The sequence below is a fragment of the Zosterops lateralis genome (assembly GCF_965231275.1).
Source record: "Zosterops lateralis genome assembly, chromosome: 29".
Lineage (NCBI taxonomy): Eukaryota > Metazoa > Chordata > Aves > Passeriformes > Zosteropidae > Zosterops > Zosterops lateralis.
Window position 1 is genome coordinate 4,001,965 of NC_139789.1, and position 18,638 is coordinate 4,020,602.

At 48.7% G+C, this 18,638-nt stretch overlaps 1 protein-coding gene across 1 annotated transcript in view; it reads right to left on the bottom strand.

Annotated features, from left to right (window-relative positions):
* Positions 1 to 10,998: 10,998 nt before the first annotated feature.
* The window catches only part of ANO8 (anoctamin 8), a gene marked incomplete at both ends in the record, with an annotated part of 28,610 nt that continues 20,970 nt past the window's right edge, over positions 10,999 to 18,638 (bottom strand). The window contains 5 exons of the mRNA XM_083880063.1: positions 10,999 to 11,667; positions 12,538 to 12,648; positions 13,212 to 13,343; positions 14,811 to 15,002; positions 16,913 to 17,293. Coding sequence (XP_083736189.1) covers positions 10,999 to 11,667; positions 12,538 to 12,648; positions 13,212 to 13,343; positions 14,811 to 15,002; positions 16,913 to 17,293 — 1,485 coding nt within the window. The remainder of the gene's footprint in view (positions 11,668 to 12,537; positions 12,649 to 13,211; positions 13,344 to 14,810; positions 15,003 to 16,912; positions 17,294 to 18,638) is intronic.

An 18,638-nucleotide genomic window follows, 5' to 3' on the forward strand; every position in this document is an offset into this window, starting at 1 on the left:
ATAAAAATAAAATTGAATTATAATTTTTAATGAAAATTTTCCTGCTGGGCTGAGCTCAGGGGGACACAGAGACCCCTCACCCATTTTTTTGGGTGGCAAAATTCAGCATTTTTAAATTAAAATTTAATAAATTTTCCTCCCAGGATGAGTTCAGGGGGACACATGGGAACAAAACCTCTCACTCATTTTTTTTTCCCCTTTTTTCCTCCCTCCATGACAGAATTCAGCCTCATTTTATTAATTAAAATTAAATTTTTATTAATTAAAATTAAAATTTGGTGATTTTTCCTGCTGGGCTGAGCTCAGGGGGGACACACAAGGACCAAGACCCCTCATTCATATTTTTTTTCTCATTTTTCCCTCCCTCTGTGGAAAAATTCAGCATTTTTAAATAAAATTTAATTATAAAAATAAAATTTAGTTATATTTTTCAATTATAATTTTTAATTAAAATTTTCCTGCTGGGCTGAGCTCAGAGGGGACACATGGGAACAAAAATTCACCCATTTTTTCCCCTTTATTCCCTCCCTCCATGACAAAAATTCAGCATTTCTAATTAAATCTTAATCTAATTATAAAAATAAAATTGAATTATAATTTTTAATGAAATTTTTCCTGCTGGGCTGAGCTCAGGGGGACACAGAGACCCCTCACCCATTTTTTTGGGTGACAAAATTCAGCATTTTTAAATTAAAATTTAATAAATTTTCCTCCCAGGATGAGTTCAGGGGGACACATGGGAACAAAACCTCTCACTCATTTTTTTTTCCCTTTTTCCCTCCCTCCATGACAGAATTCAGCCTCATTTTATTAATTAAAATAAAATTTTTATTAATTAAAATTAAAATTTGGTGATTTTTCCTGCTGGGCTGAGCTCAGGGGGGACACACAAGGACCAAGACACCTCATCCATTTCTTTCCACTTTTTTTCCCTCCCTCCGTGGCAAAATTCAGCATTTTAAAATAAAATTTAATTATAAAAATAAAATTTAGCTATATTTTTCAATTATAATTTTTAATTAAAATTTTCCTGCTGGGCTGAGCTCGGGGGGGACACATGGGAACAAAAATTCACCCATTTTTCCCCCTTTATTCCCTCCCTCCATGACAAAATTTCAGCATTTTTAAATTAAATTTTAATCTAATTATAAAAATAAAATTGAATTATAATTTTTAATGAAAATTTTCCTGCTGGGCTGAGCTCAGGGGGACACAGAGACCCCTCACCCATTTTTTTGGGTGGCAAAATTCAGCATTTTTTTATTAAAATTTGGTATATTTTTTTCTTCTGGGCTGAGCTCAGGGGGGATACACGAAGACCGGAACCTCTCACTCATTTTTTTCCCCTTTTTTCCTCCTTTCATGGCAAAATTCAGCATTTTTTTATTAAAATTTAATAAATTTTCCTCCCAGGATGAGTTCAGGGGGACACATGGGAACAAAACCTCTCACTCATTTTTTTTTCCCCCATTTTTCCCTCCCTCCATGACAGAATTCAGCCTCATTTTATTAATTAAAATAAAATTTTTATTAATTAAAATTAAAATTTGGTGATTTTTCCTGCTGGGCTGAGCTCAGGGGGGACACACAAGGACCAAGACCCCTCACCCATTTCTTTCCACTTTTTTTCCCTCCCTCCGTGGCAAAAATTCAGCATTTTTAAATAAAATTTAATTATAAAAATAAAATTTAGTTATATTTTTCAATTATAATTTTTAATTAAAATTTTCCTGCTGGGCTGAGCTCAGAGGGGACACATGGGAACAAAAATTCACCCATTTTTTCCCCTTTATTCCCTCCCTCCATGACAAAAATTCAGCATTTCTAATTAAATCTTAATCTAATTATAAAAATAAAATTGAGTTATAATTTTTAATGAAATTTTTCCTGCTGGGCTGAGCTCAGGGGGACACAGAGACCCCTCACCCATTTTTTTGGGTGGCAAAATTCAGCATTTTTTAAATTAAAATTTAATAAATTTTCCTCCCAGGATGAGTTCAGGGGGACACATGGGAACAAAACCTCTCACCCATATTTTTTTTCCCTTTTCCCCTCCTTTTTTAAAAATAAAATTTAATTTCATTATCAAAATAAAATTTAATTATAATTTTTAATTAAAACTTTCCTGCTGGGCTGAGCTTGGGGGGACACATGGAGACCAAAACTCCTCCATCCCTTTGGCTTTTCCCTTTTTTTTCCCATCCCCATGACAGAATTCAGCATTTTTTAATTAAAATTTGCAGAATTCAACCCTTATTTTATTAAAATTTTCTAAATTTTCCTGCTGGGATGAGCTCAGGGGGGACAGAGACCCCTCACCCATTTTTTTCCCCTTTTTCCCTCCCTCCATGACAAAATTCAGCATTTTTAAATTAAATTTTAATCTAATTATAAAAATAAAATTGAATTATAATTTTTAATTAAATTTTTCCTGCTGGGCTGAGCTTAGGGGGACACAGAGACCCCTCACCCATTTTTTTGGGTGGCAAAATTCAGCATTTTTTAATTAAAATTTAATAAATTTTCCTCCCAGGATGAGTTCAGGGGGACACATGGGAACAAAACCTCTCACTCATTTTTTTTTTCCCTTTTTCCCTCCCTCCATGGCAAAATTCAGCCTCATTTTATTAATTAAAATAAAATTTTTATTAATTAAAATTAAAATTTGGTGATTTTTCCTGCTGGGCTGAGCTCAGGGGGGACACACAAGGACCAAGACCCCTCATTCATATTTTTTTTCTCATTTTTCCCTCCCTCCATGACAAAAATTCAGCATTTCTAATTAAATTTTAATCTAATTGTAAAAATAAAATTGAATTACAATCTTTAATTAATTTTTTCCTGCTGGGCTGAGCTCAGGGGGACACAGAGACCCCTCACCCATTTTTTTGGGTGGCAAAATTCAGCATTTTTAAATTCAAATTTAATTTAATTATAAAAATAAAATTAAATTATAATTTTTAATTATAATTTTTAATTATAATTTTTAATTCATTTTTTTCCTGCTGGGCTGAGCTCAGGGGGGACACCTGGGGATGATCCCGAATATCCATTGGAATTTTCTCTTTTTTTTTGGAATTTCTTGTTCAAAATTCTTTAATTTCCACCCAAAATCTTGGATTGTGAGGCTGAAAAAACCTGGAACTTTCCAAAATTCCTGCAAAAATCCCAAATATTTTCCCCCCAAATCCTGTAAATATGTCAGATATTCATTGGAATTTTAATTATTTTTAAATTTCTTGTTCAAAATTCTTTAATTTCCACCCAAAATCTTGGATTGCAGAGCAGGAATTTCCCCAAATTTCCTGGAAAAATCCCAGATTTCCATCAAAATTATTTTTTTCTGGGAATTTCTTTTCCGACAATCCCACATTTTTATAAATAATAAATTATAAAATTTCAATTATTTAATCAAAATTTTCCCACCTTTTTCCTCACTCCTGGGACTATTTTAATCCAACTTTTCCATAAATTGGGAATGTTCCTCTGGATCCCCCTGAGGAGGATTAATTAGCATAAATTTCCATATGCAAATGAGATGCAAAACGAGCTGTCGAAATAAATTCCTTCTTTTATTGCGGATTTTTTACAAAAATAAATTAAAAAGAAATAAATTAAATCCCTCCCCTTCCCTTTTTCCTTCCTTTTCCCAGAATTCCCATTCCAAGGGGGAAAAAAAAGGGGAAAAAATCCATTTCCAAATTTTTCCTTCCTCCAAAATTCCAGAGATTTTTTTGTTTTTTGGGATTTTTTTTTTGGGAAAAAAGGATGAAAATTCCAGGAAAAAAAATCCATTCCTGAATTTTTCCCTCTTCCAAAATTCCAGATTTTTTTTTGTTGTTTTGGGGTTTTTTTTTGGGGGGGAAAAAAGGATAAAAATTCCCCAAATCTGAGGTTTTTTTCCCCTTTGGGAATTCCCAGATGGGAATTTTGGGAATTCTCTGTCAATGGGATCAAAGCCATTCCTGGGGATTTTTTGGGGGTTTTTATTGGGATGGGAAGAGCAGGAAAATCCCGTGGGATGAGGGAGGGAGGAATAATTTTGGGATTTCTTGGAATTCCCAATTTTTCCTTTTCCCAAGATTTGCCCCAGGGGAAAAAAAAATCTGGGATATTCCAGGTGGGGGAGGAATTGGGATCGACCTGAATCCACATTCCCAAATTCTGTCCCCAATTCCCAAATCTCCATCCCAAATTCCAAAACTCTCCTTAATTCCCAATTCTCCATCCCAAATTCTGTCCCCAGTCCCAAATCTCTCCCCCCAACTCCCACATTCCCAAATCTCCTTCCCGTTCCCAAATCTCCATCCTGAATTCCCAAATCTCCATCCTGAATTCCCAAATCTTGATCTCCCAATTCCCAAAATTCCATTCCCAATCCCAAAACTCCATCCTTAATTCCCAAATCTCCTTCCCAATCCCAAATCTCCATCCCCAATTCCCAAATCTCCTTCTCTGTTCCAAAATCTCTGTCCCCATTCTCAAATCTCCGTCCCCAATCCCAAAACTCCGTCCCCAATTCCCAAATCTCCATCCCAAATTCCCAAATCTCTGTTCCCGTTCCCAAATCTCCATCCCAAATTCCCACATTCCCAAATCTCCATCCTGAATCCCCAAATCTTGATCTCCCAATTCCCAAAATTCCATTCCCAATCCCAAAACTCCATCCCTAATTCCCAAATCTCCTTCCCAATCCCAAATCTCCAAGTCCAACGTTCCCAAATCTCCTTCCCTGTTCCAAAATCTCTGTCCCCATTCCCAAAACTCTGTCCCTAATTCCCAAATCTCCATCCCAAATTCCCAAATCTCTGTCCCCAGTCCCAAATCTCCATCCTCAACTCCCAATTCCTCATCTCCACATTCCCAAAATCTGTCCCCAAATCCTAAATCTCCATCCCCATTCCCCAGTCTCCATCCCAAATTCCCAAATCTCCGTCCTCAATTCCCAAATCTCCATCTCCAATCCCAAATCTTGATCTCCCAATTCCCAAAATTCCGTTCCCAATGCCAAAACTCCATCCTTAATTCCCAAATCTCCATCCAAATTCTGTCCCCACATTCCCAAATCTCCTTCCCTGTTCCCAATCTTTATCCCCAATTCCCAAATCTCCGTCCTGAATTCCCAAATCTCCATCCCAAATTCCCAAATCTTGATCTCCCAATCCCAAATCTCCATCCCCACATTCCCAAATCTCCATCCCCAATTCCAAATTTAAATCTCCCATCCCTAATTCCTAAATTTTCTCTCCAATTCCCAAAGCTCCATCCCCAAATTCCCAATCTCCAACCCCAATCCCAAATTCCATCTCAGTTTCCAATCCCAAAACTCCATCCCCAATCCCAAATCTTGATCTCCCAATCCCAAAATCTGTCCCCAACCCCAAATCTCCATCCACATGTTCCCAAATTCTGTCCCCACATTCCCAAACTCCATCTCCAATCCCAAATCTCCATTCCCAATTCCCAAATCTCTCCCCACATTCCCAAATTGCTGTCCCTGATCCCAAATCTCCTTCCCTGTTCCCAAACTCAATCCCCAATCCCAAATTTGTCCCTAATCCCCAAATCTCCATCCTCACATTCCCAATCTCCACCTCCAATCCCAAATTCCATCTCTGTCCCCAATCCCAAAACTCCATTCCCAATTCCCAAATCTCTCCCCATGTTCCCAAATCACCGTCTCTAATCCCAAATTTCCATCCCAAATTCCCAAACTCCAACCCCAATCCCAAATCTCGATCTCTCATCCCAAATCCCCAAATTTCCCTTCCCAAATCTCCCTCCCCTGATTCCAAATTCCCAAATATCCGTCCTCACATTCCCAAATTCTGTCCCCACATTCCCAAACTCCATCCCCAATCCCAAATCTCGATCTCTCATCCCAAATCTCCATCCCCAATTCCCAAATTCCCAAAATCTCCCTCCTCGATCCCACCCAGATTTTTCCCACCCCGGAGCTTTTCCTGCCCTTTATTGCTCTGGAAAATGGCTTTGATTTGGGATCCCAAGAAAACCCCAAACCCCCAAAATCCCACAGAATCTCCAAAATTCCAAGAATTTTCCAAAATCCCAAAAATTCTCCAAAAACCCACAAAATTCTCCGAAATCCCACAGATTTCTCAAAAAGAGAAAGGCCAAAAAAACCCCTAAAATTTCAAATTTTTGGGAAGAGTGACCAGGAGGAAACTCCCTTTCCCCCTCCCACTTTTCCCAAATTTTTTTCCTTTTTTTTTCCTTTTTTCCCCAATTTTTTCCCCCTTTTTTGGGAACAACTCATCCCCAAATGCCACCTCAAGGAATTTTGTCCCCAAATTCCCCCCGCGAGAAGAAGCGAAGCCGAGGGGAAAAAAAAGAGAGGGGGGAGCTCATTCCCGGCATGGATCCCCCTCCCAAAAAAAAAAAAAAAAAAAATCCAGGGAATCCAAAAATTCCATGAATTTCCTTCCCGCAGCAGCAGCAAAGCACTTCCCACCCCCTCCCTCATTGTCCCTTCCTCGTCCCCCTTTTTTTTATTTTTATTTTTATTGCGACAGAATTCCAAGGAATTCCCAGCTTGGAGACCAGGAAATTTCCCTCTAGGATCTTTTTGGGGGAAATTTTTGGGAATTTTTTTTTTTTTTGGGGGATGAGAGAAGCGGCACCGGCGGCGGGATTTGGGATTTTGGGGTATTTTTTTGGGATTTTTTTTTTAGTGCAATAAATGCTGTCCCATGCACGGCTTTCCCGGGAAATGCGCCAACATTCCCAGCTGGAAAAAAAAACCAAAAAAATAAAATTTTCCCGGGAAGCTGAGAAAGGAGCTCCGGGGGTTTTAAAATCCAGGATTTTTTTTTTTGGGATTTGAGGGAGGAGCGGGGTTGAGGCACGGCTGAATCTGGGTTGTTGTAGTTGTCCTGGGAATTTTGGGAATTTTGGGAATTCCAGGAGCGGGGATGAGGCTGTGGGAGCTCCCCAGAGGATCCAAAGGCTGGATGGAGCTTCTCCTGGGAGTGTGGAAAAGTTTGGGATGTTCCAAGTAATTGGGATAACCCAAATAAACCGGGATAATCCTCCTGGAGAGCCTGGAAGGGTTTGAGATGTTCCAATAAATCAGGAAAATCCTCCTGGTGCCCATGGAAACCGGGATAATTCTTCCTGGAGAGCCTGGAAAGGTTTGGGATGTTCCAGTAAATTGGGATAACTCCAATACATTGGGATAGCTCTTCCTGGAGTGTCTGGAAAAGTTTGGGATGCTCCAATAAATTGGGATAACCCAAATAAACTGGGATAATCCTCCTGGTGACCGTGGAAACTGGGATAACTCCTCCTGGAGAGCCTGGGCAGGTCTGGGATGCTCCAATAAATTGGGATAACCCAAATAAACCGGGATAATCCTCCTGGAGAGCCTGGAAGGGTTTGAGATGTTCAAATAAATTGGGACAACTCCTGGAGAGCCTAGAAAGTTTTGGGATGTTCAAATAAATTGGGATAATTCCCCCAAGAGAGCCTGGAAAGTTTGGGATGCTCCAATAAACCGGGATAACTCCAATAAACTGGGATAACTCCTCCTGGTGACCATAGAAACTGGGATAACTCTTCCTGGAGAGCCTGGAAAGTTTTGGGATGCTCCAATAAACCGGGATAACTCCAATAAACTGGGATAACTCCTCCTGGTGACCATGGAAAGGTTTGGGATGCTCCAATAAATCGGGATAACTCCAATAAACTGGGATAACTCCTCCTGGTGACCATGGAAAGGTTTGGGATGCTCCAATAAACCGGGATAACTCCAATAAACTGGGATAACTCCTCCTGGTGACCATGGAAAGGTTTGGGATGTTCCAATAAATTGGGATGACTCCAATAAATTGGGATAACTCTTTCTGGTGACCATGGAAACTGGGATAATCCTCCTGGAGAGCCTGGAAGAGTTTGGGATGTTCAAATAAACCGGGATAACCCCAATAAACTGGGATAATCCTCCTAGTGAGCCTGGAAAGGTTTGGGATGCTCCAATAAATCAGGATAACTCTTCCTGGAGTGTCTGGGAAGGTTTGGGATGCTCCAATAAAGTGGGATAATCCTCCCAGTGAGCCTGGAGAGGTTTGGGATGTTCCAGCCGAACCAGGAGCATGGAAAGCTTTGGGATCTTCCAGCCAGACCGGGATAACTCCTTCTGGAAAGAAAGGTTTGGGATGCTCCAGCCCCACCAGGATGTTCCAACAAACTGGGATCATGGAAGAGCTTTGGGATGCTTGAGGCTAACCCAGATAACTCCCTCTGGTGCCCATGGAAACCGGGATAACTCCTCCAGGTGAGCCTGGAAAGCTTCGGGATCTTCCAGCCAGACCGGGATCGTGGGAAGCTTTGGGATGTTCCAGCCAGACCGGGATAATTCCCTCTGAAAAGCCTGGAAAGTTTCGGGATCTTCCAGCCAAACCGGGGGCATGGAAAGCTTTGGGATGTTCCAATAAACTGGGATAACTCCCCCAGCTGAGCCCAGGAAGTTTTGGGATCTTCCAGCCAAACCGGGAGCACAGAAAGCTTTGGGATGCTCCAGCCCCACCAGGATGTTCCAAAAAACCGGGAGCATTGAAAGTTTTGGGGTGCTCTAGCCACACTGGGATGCTCCAGCCAGACCAGGATAACTCCCTCTGGAAAGGAAGTGCCTGGGAAGTTTTGGGATTTTCCAGCCAAACCGGGAGCACGGAAATGTTTGGGATGTTCCAGTAAACCGGGATAACTCCCCCAGGTGAGCCTGGAAAGCTTTGGGATGCTCCAGCCAGACCAGGATAACTCTCAGAAAGCTTCGGGATGTTCCAGCCAAACTGGAATAATGAGAAGCTTTGGGGTGCTCCAGTAAACCGGGATAACTCCCTCCGGTGTCCATGGAGAGCTTTGGGATGCTCGAGTCAGACCGGGATAACTCCTCCAGGTGAGCCTGGAAAGTTTTGGGATCTTCCAGCTGAGCCAGGAGTATGGAAAGCTTTGGGATGCTCCAGCCCCACTGAGATGTTCCAAAAAACCGGGAGTATTGAAAGTTTTTGGGATTTTCCAGTAAACCGGGATAACTCCCGGCCGTGAACATGGGAAGCTTTGGGATGTTCCAGCCAAACCAGGACTTTGCAGCCGGACTGGGATAACTCCCCCTGGAGATCACAAAAACTGGGATAACTCCTTTTTCTTGAGCCTGGAAAGTTTTGGGATCTTCCAGCCAAACCAGGAGCATGGAAAGCCTTGGGATGCCCCAATAAACTGGGATAACTCCCAGCCGTGCCCACGGAAACTGGGATAACTCCCCCAGGTGAGCCTGGGAAGTTTGGGATCTTCCAGCTGAACCAGGAGCACAGAGAGCTTTGGGATAGTCCAGCCCCACCAGGATGTTCCAAAAAACCGGGAGCACTGAAAGTTTTGGGATTCTCCAGCCAGACCAGGAGCGGGGAAAGGTTTGGGATGTTCCAATAAACCGGGATAACTCGCTCTGGCACCCACAGAAACCGGGATAACTCCCCCAGGTCAGCCTGGGAAGCTCCGGCCCCACCGGGATGTTCCAAAAACCGGGATTTTTCCAGTTTCGGGATTTTCCATTTGCTCCTTGTCCCAATCCCTCCCTCAGGCCTCTCCCGTTGTCCCCCCGGGGCGGTGGCGGCGGCTCCGGGCGGTGACACCGGGGGGGACACTGGGGGGACCTGTGGGGACAGCGGGGGGACCTGGGGGGATATTGGGGGGACCTGTGGGAACACAGGCCGGGGGACAGGCGGGGACACAGCTCAGAGCCCCGGGGGGACATGGGGGGACACAGCACAGAGCCCCGGAGCGCTGAGCGGCTCCTCCCGGGCCCCTCCCGGCCCCGCGGGCGAGCGGCGGCGAGAGGCTCCCCACGGCCACGGCGGCGCGGAGCAGCGACCGGGCGGCGCCTGGAACCGCCGGGAGACCGGGGAGAACCGGGTATCGCCCTCCTCGGCCCGGTTCTGCCGCTCCCCGTGTGCCTGGAGAGCCGGTGAGAGCCGGAGACCGCTCTCCTCCTCTTTCTCTACCTGGTTCTGCTGCTTCCCGAACCCCCGAGACCCTTCCTCTACCCGGTTCTTCTCCCCGCGTCCCAGGAGAGCCGGTGAGAGCCGGAGATCGCTCTCCTCCTCTTTCTCTACCCGGTTCTCCTGTTCCCCGAACCTCCGGAACCCCCGGAACTCCCGGAGCCGCAGTCAGAACCGGGTATCGCCTTCCTCCGCCCGGTTCTCCCATTCCCCGTGTTCCAGGAGACCCGGTGAGAGCCAGAGATCGTTCTCCTGCTCCTCTACCCGGTTTTTCTGCCCCCCGTGTCCCCGGAGACCCGGTGAGAACTGAAGACCGCTCTCCTCCTCTTCCTCCGCCCGGTTCTCCCACTCCCCAAACCCCTGGAACCTCTGGAGCCGTGGTCAGAACCGAGTATCGCCTCCCTCCCTCTGCCCCCGGCTCCTCCCGAACCACTGGAACCCTCGAAACCTCTGGAACCCCCCGAGTCCTGATCAGAACTGGGTATCGCCTCTCCCCCTCTGCCCCCGGCTCCTCCCGAACCACTGGAATCCTCAGAACCCCCGGAGATCCTGGAACCTCCGGAGTCCCGATCAGAACCGGGTATCGCCTCCCTCCCTCTACCCTCGGCTCCTCCCGAACCCCCGGAGACCCTGGAACCCTCCGAGTCCTGATCAGAACCGTGCATCGCCTCTCCCCCTCTCCCCCCGTCCCCTCCCGAACCACTGGAATCCTTGAAACCTCCGGAACCCCCTGAGTCCCGATGAGAACCGGGTATCGCCTCCTTCCCTCTGCCCCCGACTCCTCCTGAACCCCCGGAACCCCCGGAACCCCCGGAGTCCTGGCCAGAACCGGGTATCGCCTCTCTCCTGCTTCCCCTGGTTCCTCCCAAACCCCCGGAATCCCCGAAACCACCAGAGATCCCGGAACCGCCGGAGTCCCAGTCAGAACCGGGTATCGCCTCTCCCCTTGTCCCCCCGTCCCCTCCCGCACCCCCGGGAGCCGCGGTCAGAGCCGGGCCCCTCCACCCTCCTCCTCCCCTCTGCTCTCCCCTTCCTCCCTCGCTCCTTCCTCGTTGAGATGCGACTTCCCCGAGCCCGAGTCCGCCCGGGGCTGCTGGACCGACCCGGACGAGCCTCCACCGCCTCCTCCGTTAGCCCCGAGCCCTTCGGATTTGCCGAAATTAAAAAGCTTCCCGGGGTTGAAGGGTTTGGTGGGCGACTGCACCTTCTCGGTGCTCCCGTCCCGCTTGGCCTCGGGCGATTTGAGGAATTTGAAGCTGAGGAAAGCGGGCAGTTTGTTCTCGCTGCCGGTGGGCGATTGAGGCGACCTGGTGGCGGTGCCAGCAGAGGCGCCACCGGCGGTGCCACCTGCGGACAGGAATTTGCCCTGCAGGGGGATAATCTGCTTCAGCTTCATCACATTGTTGGTGGCCAGCAGCGAGCTGGGCCTTTTAGGTTTATCGGGGCCATGCGAGGAGGATGAGGAGCTTTTTCCTTTGGCTTGGCTCTTGTCGTGCGCCGGGTCCTGCCCGGTGTCGCCGGGGGTGGCCTTGGTGGCCTCGTGGGTGTCGCGGTCGCGGCGCGCCTGGAGCTCGGCGTGTCGCTGCCGCTCCTCCTCCTCGCGCTTGCGGCGCTGCTGCTGCTGGAAGTGGTGCTGGGCCTGCCGCTCGTGCTTCTGGGGACAGCGAAGGGGACATCGAGGGGACACCGGGCATGGGGACATGGTCAGGGGGTGGTGGGAATGGGGACACAATCAGGGGACAGTGAAGGGGACATCGAGGGGACATTGGGTGTGGGGACACAGTCAGGGGGTGGCGGGAGTGGGGGCAGATCAAGGTGACACTGGGCATCAGGACATGGCCAGGGGACAGCAAAGGGGACATTGAGGGCGTGGGGACACGATCAGGGGATACTGGGCATGGGGACAGATTGAGGGGACATCGAGGGGACATTGGGCATGAGGACAAGGTCGGGGGGTGACGGGAATGGGGACACAGCCAAGGGACAGTGAAGGGGACACCAGGTATGGGGACATAATCAGGGGACGGCAGGAACAGGGACACAGCCAGGGGACAATGGGAATGGGGACATGGCCAGGGGACAGAGAAGGGGACATTGAGGGGACACCAGGCATGGGGACAAGGTCGAGGGGCAGCGGGAATGGGGACATGGCCAAAGGACATCGGGGGACACCAGGCATGGGGGAGCAGCCAGGGGACTGCAGGAATGGGGACAGTCCAGGGAGACATCAAGGGGACGCCTCATGGAGGCCACCAGCCCCAGGGACACTTTGGGGACACCTTGGGGCACCCACTGATCCCAGGAGATAATCTGGGGACATCTTGAGGAGCCCAGGGACACTTTGGGGGTACCTGGGGGCACCCACTGACCCTGGGGACACCTTGGGGACACCTTGGGGACACCTTGGGGCACTCACTGACCCTGGGGACATTTTAGGGACACTTCAAAACTCCCATTGACCCTGGGGACACTTTGGCGAGCCCAGCAGCCCTTGGGGACCCCCTGGGGACACTTGGGGACCCACCTTGAAGGCCTCGCGGCGCTGGTACTCCAGCTTGGCCATCTCCTCGGCCACCCAGGCCGGGATGTCGGGAATGGCCACCTGGATCACGTACTTGAGCAGCAGGGCAAAGTGCTGGGGACATGGGGGACACGGGGGACATGAGGGGACACACTCAGCATTCCTGACCTTTCCAAAATCCCACCTTTCTATCCCGGAATGTGGCCATTCCATCCCAAAATCCAGCACTTCCACCTCAAAATCCAGCAGTTTCATCCCAAAATTCTGCCCTTCCATTCCCAAAATCTGGCCTTTCCATCCGCAAATCTGGGCATTCTATCCCAAATTCTCACCTTGCATCCCAAAATCCAGCTATTCTGTCCCAAAATCTGGTCTTTCCATCCCATAATCTGGCCCTTTAAACCCAAAATCCGGGTCTTTCATCCCCAAATCCAGCCTTTCCACCCTGAAATCCGGCTCTTCCATCTCAAAATCCTGCCTTTCATCCCAAAATCTATCCTTTCCATCCCAAAATCCCACCCTTTTATCCTTAAATCTGGCACTTCCACCTCAAAATCCAGCCCTTTCCTCCCAAAATCCAGCCATTTTATCCCAAAATCCAGCCTTTCCATCCTGAAATCCACCCCAATCCCCCCAATCCCGACCCCAAACCCCCCAATCCCGACCCCAGGCTGTACCTCGAGCACAACGACAGAGACGATGGCTCCCTCGGGGCTGAGCCATGGGAAGAGCCTCTGGAGCTGCCCGCACTGCGCCAGCAGGTAACAGTTCACCACGATGGCCAGAACACCCATGGCCTCCATCACCTTCTGCGGGGACGGGACAGGGACAGCGGGGTCATGGCACGGGGACTGACTGCTCCATGTCCCCACGGGGTCACCAGGTCACCACCCGCCCTGCGGCCCCACGGTGTCACCATGTCACCACCTGCCACTGCCCCATGCCCCCGTGGTGTCACCAGGTCACCGCCCACCACTGTCTGATGTCACCCAGTGTCACCGTGGCCCCATGCTGCCACCATATCACCCCGTGCCCTCATGTCCCCACCTGCCACTGCCCCTTGTCTCCACGGTGTCACCATGTCCCCACAGTGTCACCGTGTCACTGCCTTACAGTGCCTGTGTCCTCACAGTGTCACCATGTCACCACCTGCCACTGCCCCGTGTCCCCACGGTGTCACTGCCCACCACTGCCCTGTGTCCCAGCGGTGTCACCATGTCACCGTGTCACTGTGTCACCATGTCACCACCTGCCACTGCCCCGTGTCCATGCGGTGTCACAGCCCCGGGACTGCCCGCCCCAGGGGGTCACCGTGTCACTGCCCGTCCTGTGTCCTCATGTCACCCCAGTGTCCCTGGTGTCTCTGTTATTATATCCCCACCTGCCCAATGTCCCCTCAGTGTCCCCGATGTCCCTGGTGTGCCTGCTACTCCCTCAGTGTCCCCGATGTCCCCAGTGTCCCCAGTGTCCCCAGTGTCCCTGCTGTCCCCACCTGCCCAATATCCCCACTGTCCCCTGGCTGTCCCCACTGTCCCCTCACTGTCCCCAGTGTCCCCACCTGCCACTGTCCGATGTTGCGCCCGCGCTGCCCGATATCCCCAGTGTCCCCAGTGTCCCCACTGTCCCCTTGCTGCCCCCTCAATGTCCCCCATATCCCCACTGTCCCCTCAGTGTCCCCTGGCTGTCCCCACCTGCCACTGTCTGATGCTGTGCACGCGCTGGCCGATATCCCCAGTGTCCCCTGCCTGTCCCCACTGTCCCCTCACTGTCCCCAAGTCCCCACCTGCCACTGTCTGATGCTGTGCACGCGCTGGCCGATATCCCCAGTGTCCCCTGCCTGTCCCCACTGTCCCCTCACTGTCCCCAAGTCCCCACCTGCCACTGGCTGATGCTGCACACACGCTGGCCGAAGGGCCTCTGCATGTCCCCCTGTCCCCACTTGCCTGATATCCCCAGTGTCCCCTCAGTGTCCTCGATATCCCCAGTGTCCCCTCAGTGTCCCCGCTGTCCCCCCAGTGTCCCCACCTGCCACTGCCTGATGCTGTGCACGCGCTGCCCGATATCCCCAGTGTCCCCTCACTGTCCCCTCACTGTCCCCAAGTCCCCACCTGCCACTGTCCGATGCTGCGCACACGCTGCCCGATATCCCCAGTGTCCCCTCACTGTCCCCACTGTCCCCTGGGTGTCCCCACCTGCCACTGTCCGATGCTGCGCACACGCTGCCCGATATCCCCAGTGTCCCCTCACTGTCCCCACTGTCCCCTGGGTGTCCCCACCTGCCACTGGCCGATGCTGCGCACGCGCTGGCCGAAGGGCCTCTGCAGGCCCTGGCAGAGTTTGAAGGCGTCGCTGCGGATCTCGATGACGTTGTTGAGCAGGGCGCAGGCGGCCGCCAGCGGGAACGCCGACGAGAAGAGCACCACGTACCCAAACTGGATGAACATCTCCTGGTAGTCCTGGAACGTGTCCTGGGGAGGGGACAGGGAGGTGGTGAGAGAGGGGACAGGGACATGGGGAGGGGTCTGGTGGTCAGGGGACATCTTGGGAGCACTGGGGACACCTCAGGAGGGACATCAGGTGCAGGGACACCTCGGGGATCCTGATGGTCAGAGGGACATCTTGGGAGGCCACCAAGTCCAGGGACACCTTGGGGACCCTGATATCCCCTGTCCATAGGGACACCTCAGGAGACCACCAGGTGCAGGGACACCTTGGGGTGGGCACCAGGTCCAGAGACATCTCAGGAAGGCCACCAGGTCCAGGGACACCTTGGAAAGGCCATGGGGATCAGGGACACTTTGGGGAGGCCACCATGTCCAGGGACACCTTGGGGATCCTGGTGGTCATGGGGACACCTCAGGAGGCCACCAGGTCCAGGGACACCTCAGGAGGCCACCAGGTCCAGGGACACCTTGGGGATCCTGATGGCCATGAGGACATCTCAGGAGGCCACCAGGTCCAGGGACACCTCAGGAAGGTCATCAGGTCCAGGAACACCTTGGGGATCCTGGATCATGGGGACATGTCAGGGAGGCCACCAGGTGCAAGGACACCTTGGGGAGGCCATCTGGACCAGGGAGAGTTTAGGGAGGCCACCAAGTCCCGGGACACTTCGAGAATCTTGATGGCCATGGGGACACCTCAGGAGGCCACCAGGTCCAGGGACACCTTGGGAAGGCCACCAGGTCTAGGGACATCCCAGGGAAGGCCACCAGGTGCAGGGGAGGCCATCGGGTCCAGGGACACCTTAGGGAGGGTGTCCCAGGGACAGGGTGGGTCCTGATGGTCATGGGGACACCTTGGGGATCCTGGTGGCCATGGGGACAACTGAGGAAGGCCATCGGGTCCAGGGACACTTTGGGGATCCTGATGGTCACAGGGACATCTCGGGAGGCCACCAGGTCCAGGGACACCTCGGGGACCCTGATGTCCACGGGGACACCTCAGGAACCCCAAGAACACCTTGAGGAGCCCAGCAGCTCCAGTGACAAGGCGACAAAGGTGACAAAAAGGCGACAAAGGTGACAAAAAGGCGACAAAAGTGACAAAAGGTGACAAAGGTGCCAAAAAGGCGACAAAAGTGACAAAAAGGTCCCAAAGGTGACAGAAAGGTGACAAAAGGTGACAGTAAAGCGACAAGGGTGACAAAGGTGACAAAAGGTGACAAAAAGACAAAAAAAGGTGACAAAAAGGTGGCAAAAGGCAACAAAAAGATGACAAAAAGGTGACAAAGAGCAACAAAAAGGCGACAAAAAGTTGACAAAGGCGACAATGGTGACAAAACGTCAACAAAAGGTGGAAAAAAGATGCCAAAAAGGCGACACAAAGGTGACAAAAGGCGCCAAAAGTTGACAAAGGTGACAAAAGGCGACTAAAAGCCAACAAAAAGGTGACAAAGGTCACAAAAAGGTGAGAAAGGAGACAAAAGGTGGCAAAAAGTAAACAGAAGGTGGCAAAAAGGCGGCAAAAAGGTGAGAAAGGAGACAGTGGCAAAAAGTAAACAAAAGGTGGCAAAAAGGTGGCAAAAAGGTGACAAAGGTGACAAAAAGGTGACAAAGGTGACAAAAGTGTCAAAAAAGTTGACAAAAAGGCAACAAAAAGGCGACAAAAGTGATAAAAAGGCGACAAAGGTGACAAAAAGGTGACAAAGGTAAAAAAACCCGTGACAAATAGACAAAAAAAAGGCGAAAAAAGGTGACAAAGGTGACAAAAGTGTCAAAAAAGTTGACAAAAAGGCGACAAAGGTGATAAAAAGGTGACAAAGGTAAAAAAACCCGTGACAAATAGACAAAAAAAAGGCGAAAAAAGGTGACAAAGGTGACAAAAATGACAAAAAAATTGACAAAAAGGCGACGAAAAGTTTCCAAACCCCACCCACCTCATACTTCTTCATGCAGCTCTCCACCTCGGCCTGTGTCAGCTGCGTGGAGCAATCCTCCTCGGGCGGGTCGATCCACGAGGCGCGGCTCCTTCTCCTCCCTCCTTCCTCCCCTCCTTCCTCCTCCTCCTTCCTCCTCCTCCTCCTCCTGCCCGGCCCCTCGGGGCTGGAGGAGCTCCCGGGTTGTCCTTCGGCCTCTTCTTCGTCCTCGTCGTCGTCGTCGTCGTCCTCGCAGAGGTGGAAGAGGCCGGCGGGGTCCACGCCCTTCTCCACCATGGTGGGGCTGCCCTCCTCCAGAAAAGGCTCGTCCTCGGGGCCGGAGGGCTCCGGGCGGGGATCGCGGACACCGGAGCTGCTGCCACCGCGGTCAATGAAACTCACCTGGGTGGGGAGAAAAAGGAGAGGTTTGGGGGGAAAAAAAAAAAATTGAGAGTTTTGGGGGAGAAAAAAAAAGAGAGTTTTGGGGGAAAATGAGAGTTTTTTTGGGAAAAAAATTAGAGTTTTGCGGGGGGAAAATGAGATTTTTAGGGAAAAATAGGAGGTTTGAGGAAAAAAATGAGAGTTTTGGGGAAAAAATTGAGAGTTTTGGGGTGAAAAGATGAGAGTTTTGGGGGGAAAATGAGAGTTTTGGGAGAGAAAATGAGATTTTTAGGGAAAAATAGGAGGTTTGGGGAAAAATGAGTTTTGGGGGGAAAAATGGGAGGTTTTGGGGAAAAAAAATGAGTTCTGGGGGGGAAATGAGATTTTTTGGGAAAAATAGGAGGTTTGGGGGGAAAAAAGATAATTTTGGGGGGAAAAATGGGAGGTTTGGAGTTTAGGGGAAAATGAGAGGTTTGGGGGGTTTTGGTGAAAAAATGAGAGTTTTGGGGTTTTTGGTGAAAAAGTGCGAGTTTGCGGTTTTTGGTTTAGGGGGTTTACGGGTCAACGAAACTCACCTGGGGAATAATGGGGGGAAAATAAGGGGTTTTGGGGGGTTTTGGGAAAAATTAGAGTTTTGGGGGTTTGGGCGAAAAGGAGAGTTTGGGGTTTTGGTTTAGGGGGTTTAGTGAAAACTCACAACCTTTGGATCATGATGATGATGATGATAATAATAATAATAAAAATAATAATCTATATAAAAATATGAATAATTCATTATACATATTTTATATATTGTATGTATAATTTTATATTATACATAATTTTATATATTTTAATAAGAATGATAATTTTTATATATAATTTTATACAATATATATAATATTATTAATATTAATGTAAATATATATAATTATAATATAAAATTATCATTATTATGGTAATTTACATATAATATATTTATATAAAATTCTGTATAATTTATCATACATAATTTTATACATGCTATATGTATAATACACATTATGCATAATTTAATATATTATAACTATAATATTTTTATATTGTATATAATGTATAATGCATAATGTATAATATATAGTATTATATATAATATTATATATTATATGCAATTATTACAATAATAATTTATATAATAATAATATATTTATAGAAATTATTTATAATTTATTTTTATTATTATAATCATCATCAGTCTTATCATTATTATTATTATCATAATTACCTTCTTCAGCTTTAACCCACAATCACCATCATCATATTATCATTATTATAATTATCATTATCATCATCATCATTACCTTCTTCAGCTTCAGCCCGCAATCATCATCATCATCACCACCATCAT